Source organism: Neomonachus schauinslandi, chromosome 5 (genome assembly GCF_002201575.2).
Source record: "Neomonachus schauinslandi chromosome 5, ASM220157v2, whole genome shotgun sequence".
NCBI lineage: Eukaryota > Metazoa > Chordata > Mammalia > Carnivora > Phocidae > Neomonachus > Neomonachus schauinslandi.
Genome location: NC_058407.1, coordinates 57,241,814 through 57,249,113, shown reverse-complemented (window position 1 = coordinate 57,249,113; position 7,300 = coordinate 57,241,814). Strand labels below are relative to the sequence as shown.

Below are 7,300 nucleotides of genomic sequence, written 5' to 3'. Positions count from 1 at the left end.
CGGCCGGTCCAGCAGAGGGGTCCGGAGGCCGCGGAGGTGGCTTGGGGGCGGGGGTGGGGGCGTCGGGCGCCGTTTGTCAGCCCTATTGACAGACGTGATGGGGTTTCCGTCCGTGATCAATGATTCTCATCTCCGGGCCGAATGAGCCGCGGGGCGCCCATCCATCCCCGTCAGCGCCGCGCGGCCGCAGCCGCCCGAGGCCCCGCCCGGCCTCACCTCTGCCCCTGCCCTACTCCTGCCCCGGACCCACCTCAGCCCGGAGCCTAGAAGGGGTCCGGAGCACTGAGGGACCCTGGTCTTGAGGGGCCGCTGAGCCTCGCCGGGCTCCTGCTCCGCCGTGCACCCCTTCGGGGACACGGTCCCGGAGCCTCGGGCCCCACGCCCGGCCCATCTCTCATCGGCGCACAGACCTAGCCCCTCGGGTACGCGACCCCTAGGCCCCGCAGCCCTCTGCGCGTCGCACCTGGGCCGGGGGCGTGTCCGGGGCGTGTCGGGGTGAAAGTCACCTTCGGTGCCCCCAGCTGGGCGGGAGGGGGCGCGCGGGGCGCGGCCGGGATTGGAGCGACGCGGAGCCCCGCCCCCCCCCCCGCCCGCCCGAGTCCGACCCAACTTTCTCCCCCGCCCGCGCCCCGCCCCCAGCGCCGAGCTCCGCTCCTCTCGCTCAGTCCGCGCGGGCCGCGCCGCCTGCTCCCGCCGCTCCGGCAGCCGCCCCACGGCGCGCCAGCCCGGGGCCCCTCGCCCCCAAGCCCGGCTCCGGCCTGCCCGGGACCCGTCCCGCCCGCCCCGCTAGGCCGCCCGGGAAGATGCGGCTGCTCCCGGAATGGCTTCTCTTGCTCTTTGGTCCGTGGCTCCTGAGGAAGGTAAGGACGAGCCGGGCTGGAGCGGGAGCGCCGGGGTCCGGGACGCAAAGGTCCCAGAGTGCGAGGGGCTCCGTGCGCCCGCCCGGCCCCCAGCGCGGAGCGTCCCAACTTTGCGCGGCGCCGGGGACGCGGACAGACAGACTCCCCGATCCAGGACGGGCGCTCTCCCAGCCCAAGTTGGCTGAGGGTTGGGGGTGGGTGCCGGGGTAAAGGCCCGACTTGGATCTGGCTCCAGGCTCGGCGGGGGAGGGGACGAAGCCCGACCCGCGAGTGCGCCAGACTGAGCGGGAGTGCGAGACAGACAGACAAGCCAGCAGGGTGTCAGCCTTGCCGTCTTTCCGCGCCAACCTCTCTCGCCTTCCTCGCTGTCTGTCCTTCCACCCTTCCACCCTTCCACCCCGCCTTCCCATTTCTCTTCTCTGCACTTGTCACAATGCCAGGCGGGCACTGTGTTCCGAGCATACACGACCCGAACACACGCGCGCACACAGATTCGGCCGAACTTGGCTACAATCTCCCATCACATTTCTCGCGGAGACACCTTCTCCCCTGCACAAACCTCGCAGACACACCCCTCTCTCGCGCCCAGCTGATGAGGGTGGGGGCTGTCTGGGAGGGGAGTCTCTCTTCCTGTGCTCTCCTTGCTCCCACATCCCACGGCTGCCTCTTTCCCCCCACCCCCAGGCTCTGGGGCGAGCACCGAGGCTAAGGAGGCCCAGATTTGATCTGGATCCCTCCCAACTTAGAGGCTTCAGCTCCCGAGCGCGGTGTGCTCCTGTGTGCTGATGTGGAGTGTGTGGGTCAGCGCGTGCACCTGTGTGCATGCATGTGTCTGGGGCAGCCAGGCTTCGGTCTCTAGTGCTGAGGTCCAGGGTGCATGTGTAAGCTACTGTGGTGTGTGGTGTTGGCTTTGAAGGGGTGAGTGCAAGCGCCTGCTTCACAGTGCCCTGCTATGTGCCCCACAATGGGGGCCTAGGCCCTGGACCCCATCTCCTTTCATGGCCTCCTTGCCCAGGACTTTTCCGTTTCCTGCACCCTAACTGTGACTTTCCTAGCTTGGCGGCAGGCAGGTAGATTCCTAAACCCCTACTCCCTGCACACCAGCCCCGAGCCCCTGCGGAATCTGCAAGGGGTGTAGTCCTCCTACCTTTCCCCTGCCAACACTTGGACCCCACCTGCTCAGCCAAATCAAACTCAGCAACTCCAGCAGGTTAGGGGCTGTCCTAGTGAAGGTGGTGATTGAGCTTCCTGATTCTCCCAAACGCGCCTGGTGACCTTGAGGGGCTGGAATGTGGGCAGAGGGGCCCCCTTCACAAAAACTGCTTCCCCTGGCAGGAGCTCCCTTTGGACTCGCTGCCCAGCTCTGCCCTTAGACTACTGCAGGAGGGGGCCTGGGCCCCACAACCCATCTGTGTATGTGAAGGCCTGGGGGAGAGGAGGTAAGGATGCTACTCCCCTGCCCCTCCTTTGTACTTCCTCCCCACTCTCCTCGCCACTCTCCCCATCAAATAAACTCCCCTGTGGACAGATCTGGTTTAATTTCCTTTGCCCCCTGAAGGGGAATGAAACATCTGGTGAAGACTTGAAGGAGAGTAAGCGTGAGGATGTGAGCGATGGGGATCTGAGTGTGTGTGAGCTGGTTGTTTGTGGGCCTCCGTGTTGGAGTCAGTGGGGGAGAATGTATCTGCCATTTGGTCCAGCTTGTGTGCATGTGAGAATCAGTGTTTGCACGCATGTAAGGCCTGTGGGTGTGTACATATGTGTAGCTGCATGGCAGAGTGTGTGTAGAGAAGTGTTTGTGTGTCCAAGTACCTATCTGTGTGTGCTTGTGCGCACTTGTGAGTACAGTATGCGCACATGGGCCTGTCCCAAGGTGGGTCTCCGAGTGCATCTGTGTGCTGGGGTCATGTGTTGCCTGTAGGTAAGTCTCTGGCGTTTGTGAGTCTGTGTGCTTGTGGTTTGGAGTGCCTTGGGGTGTGGGTATGGGATTGTGAGGCTCAGGATGTGTTCATGTATCCGAGTGTGGCTTAGGCGTGTGTGTGAGAGCTCAGGGCTGTCTCAGTGCCAGGCTGGGAATATGTTGACACGGTAAGAGGCTGGTGGGGGACAGTTTACAAGGTAGCTCTTTGGAAAATCCTAATTGTCCAACGCTAACAACCCTGCCTCCCCAGCCCCCTCCTGGGCCTGGGACTCCGGGCTTCTGCTACCCCGGGGGCTGTGGCCTCTTGGCCAGACCTTCCTCAGGATCTTTCTGATAAGGTCTCTGACTCCTCTCCCCCTCTGTCTCTTGCGTTCCCCACCCCTTGCCAAAGCTGCTGCCTACTAGGAGAAGCAGCAGGCGATCAATAGTCACTAATCACTAATCACTAATTACTAATTAGCTGGGGGAGGGCAGGGGTGGGGCCCTGTGGGACCTTCCATCTCTATCCTGCCTCAGGGCAGGATTAGGCCTAAGCGAGCCTCTCAGAGCCCGTGGGGCCCCAGACCTGCGTCTAGCCACCCCCTCCTGCCTCATACCCCTCTCCAGCCCCCCAGCTAATCTCTGGCTGGGCCACTTAGGCACGTGCAGCCTGGGTGAGGGCCCAGAGCCTTGGCGGGGATTTGGGGTAATCAGGGGCCGCAGCTGGGCCGGGGGCACAGGAGAAGGGGGGCCCTGTGAGAGCTCCCTTGGGCCAGAGCCTGCATGTATGAGAGAGGTGCTCATTGGAAAGGAGAATTTAGAGGGTCATGGGGTTGGGGTGGGGGAGGAATTGGAGATCCAGGACTGGGTGAGTGGGGAAGAGGTGAGGTAATTGGGAGACAGAAACAGGGTAATGCAGGGTCACCGGGGTCAGAGGCGAGGTCACTGGGAAGGGGCGACATAAACGTTGAAAGAGACCAGGTAAGTGGAGGGGGCATCCCAGGGCTGAGATGAAGTCATTGTCAAGGAGATGGGGAACTTTGAACAGAGCCCAGCAACTCCACATGGGTGGGGTCCAGGAAGGGGACAGGGTGACAGAGAGAGGGCAGGGTCATGGGGTAGGTAGGGGTCCCAGGGCTCAAGCACGGCTGGGCGCAATGGGGAGTCGCGGGTGTGGGGTGCAAGCAGCTGCGGGGTGGGAATGGGGAGCAGGAAGCGCTGCCTTGAGCGCTAGAAATTGGCGAGTCTCCCCCTCTCCCTCTCCTGCCCCTCCTCCACCTCCACCCCGCCCACTCCCCCTCCGGCTCCGGCTTCGGGAAATTACATCCCCGCTCCGCGGCTCTCCCCCCCCCCACCACCATCGCGCCCCGGAGCCCGCGCCTTTATAGGCACATTTATTGCAATAATAAAGTGTGGCGCGGGGCGGGGGGCGGGGGGGCGGCCGTTCCCGGGGGGACCGCGCCGGCTCTAGGAAGCAGGGAAATAAAATAAAATAAAATAAAATCAAAATTCAGATAACGGTAGCCTTGCGCTGCCGGCCTCGAGCAAGCGGGCAGGCGGGGCTGAGGGGGAGGGGGTGCCCGGCCCAAGGGCAGAGCCCGCCCCACCAGCGGCCCCCGCCCCCTCACGCTATAGTGGGGTCTGGAAGGAGGTATCAGCGCTTCCACCTGCCCGGCCCCCTCCCATAGCCTAATCCTGCCCGTCTTCTGCCTTTTCCTCTGACTTGTCCTCCATACCTGTCCTCAGCTCCTGTCTCTGTCCCTGTCTCCCATCTCCTTCCTTGGCCCCCCATTGCCCATTCCAGTCCCCATTCACATTTGCCATCCCCATCTCCTGGGTCTCTGCATCCCTCAGCACCCCTGTTCCTGCCCAGAAACCCATCCCCCATTTCTGTTCCCGCCCGGATCTGCTCCCCATCCCCATCCTCCAGTTCCTATCCCACTCTCAGTCCTGCTTGCTGTCCCCAGTGCCCATCCCTCATCCACCATCCCTGTCCTCCTTCATCCCCATTTTGGTTCCCATACCATTCTCTACCCCTCGTCATTCCCCTAGTTCCTACCCCATCTACATCCCTGTCTCTGTCCAATGCCTAACCACCATGTATGATCTCCTCTCCATCCCAGCCCTCACCCCAGCCTGTCCTGTCCACCCGCCTCTGTCCTTACCCCCATCTCTGTCCCTGGTTCCCAACCAGACCCTGTCTAGTCCACCCAGCCCTGTCTGCGGTGGCCCCCACCCCACCCCCTTGCTAGGTACAAGGCTTCATACGCTATTCCCTGCCCTTCCTCAGCCCAGGCCCGGCGCACTCTTCCTTCCCCAACCACAGGGTGCCGTTCCCTTCCCCTGGGCCAGAATCCTGAGCAGCCCCGCCTGACCCACGCAGCCGGAGAGAAGCCAGGGACTGGCCTGGAGGCCTGGGGGAGGTGCGCCCTGCAATGCGGCTGGGGGCCGACAGCCTGAACCTCCCCCCTTTCCCTGCGGTCCCATCCCGTAAGAACCCCCCCCCCCACACACACACAGTGGAGTTTGTTCAGCAGCAAGAGGCTGCCTCAACTCCCCTCCATTGTGTGGGCTCACTACCTCAGGGGCAAAGCGCTCCTGGCTGGGCTCCCGCCCCGCATGGGCCTGGAGGCGCCTGGTGAGGAGCACCCCCCGCCCCCACCCCCACTCCCACCCCCGCCTGCCACCAAGCACCTCCGCCCCCTGCGCCGACAGCCAGACTAGCCTCTCCCCTCGGCAAATGTCACTGCGCCCAATTAGCTTAATTAAACCAGCTCTGGAGCGAGGGGGACCCCTCCTCGGACAGCACCCTGCTCCCACTCTCAGTCAGAGAGGGGGAGGGACAGCACCATGGATCTGGGGAAAGAGGGGCTCTTTTATCACGCTGCTTTCCCTCACTCCCACTGCACCCACAGTTGGAGACAGCCTGAAGGATAGAGGGAAAGACCCAAGAGAGACAGACAGAAACAGGGAGAAAAACAGGATCACGGAAGGAGAAAATTCGAGACAGAGTGAGGGACTGAGAGAAGAGTCGCGGAGAGAGATGGAAAAACAGTGAAAGAGCGAGTGCGAGAGAGAGGGAGAGTGATCGTGCAAGCGAGGAAGCCAGAGGGAGGATTTTATTTTATTTTATTCCATGTTCCCATTTCTCGGCTCGTTTCCTCACAGGCTCTCACCCCTCCCTATCTGAGCTCCCCCCAAGGTCGCTTTGGCTGCCCCCCCAACTCTTCCCTTTTATCTTGGCAGTCTCCTCCAGTGGGTGGGGGTGCGGGTGCCCAAAGCCCAGGGATTTGCCAGGATCAGAGAAGCGCAGACAGCAATTTGTCTGGGATCGCCGGGCGGTGGGGGCCGGGGGCGGGGAGACCCCCAGCACCCCTCACCACCCAGCCAAACCTCCTTCCCTCTCCCAGCTCCTGCCTGCGAGGAGTCGCTGGACTGAAGCAGCCCTTGACAAGTCCTGGGCTGGATGCAGGACTACGAGCGCTGCGGGGGTGTACTGGGAGGGGGTGTCTCAGAGGCATTCGGAGTCATAAGAGCAGGTGACTGGAGACTGATGGATGCCCCTGGGAAGGCAATGTTGGGTCCAGAAGGGTGAGGAGATTAGGAGTCAGAGTTCAAATGACTCCCCCCTTCTTTGACTTTCTCTGGAAGCTTTATGCACTCCCTTTCTCCAATGACCTCCCTGAGGCTCAGGCCCTGCCCTCTCCAAGCTTACCTCCTTGGACGCCTGCCTTGCCCCCTCTCCCCCCACGGTGGCCTGGGACCCTTCCCACTGTCCTTCTCAGGCCCACCCTCCTGGTGTTAGCTGCTAGCTCAAGCTTGTCTGTCTGAGTCAATCACTCTTGCCGCCCCCGCCCCCCTCACCTGAGCTGGGAGGAGGGATGGACGGGAGGAGGAATGAGGGGGGCGATAAATATGTATGACGAGCGGGTGGCGGCGGCGGCATTAATAACCCGGGATCGCAGTGCTGCGGGGCTGGGGACCAGGCCGTGGAGATTCTAGCCCAGCAGCTTGACTCCGGCATTCCTGTCCCTTGTGGACTCCTGGTGTGTTCACAGGGCATGTGCAAACAGAGGGGGGCACCCATGCTCCCAGGCCTCTTTACCTACCCAAAGCTCAGCCTGCAGGCCAGTGCGGGGGAACCCCCCAGGGACCAGTCATATACTCACACAAATGCACCCCTCCCCTCCGGGAACAGACCGCACTTGTTCGTTCTGTCATTGTGGGTATGGTGACACACACCCTTGAGAAAGAGCTTGACACATGGCCAGAGGATGATAGGGGCTCACACTGGAAAAGTAACAGCTCCCGAGAACCAGACACAGCCAACCCAGGCGTACAACTACACCCTCACACCGACCACAAGCACCACAAGCTGACCGACAGCCTCACTCAGACCAGCCCGCGGGCACACACAGTGCACCCGGGCACATGCACAACCAGACGCATGCACAACTCAGGCATACGCACAACCAGGCGCATGCACAACCCAGGCACACGCACAACCAGGCACACACACAACCCAGGCACACACACAACC

The 7,300-nt window shown here is 62.4% G+C and overlaps 1 protein-coding gene across 1 annotated transcript in view; it reads left to right on the top strand.

Annotated features, from left to right (window-relative positions):
- The first annotated feature begins 736 nt into the window (after positions 1–736).
- NXPH4 (neurexophilin 4) overlaps positions 737–7,300 on the top strand; it is a 9,136-nt gene continuing 2,572 nt past the window's right edge. The window contains exon 1 of the mRNA XM_021687200.1: positions 737–860. Coding sequence (XP_021542875.1) covers positions 804–860 — 57 coding nt within the window. The 5' untranslated portion in view covers positions 737–803. The remainder of the gene's footprint in view (positions 861–7,300) is intronic.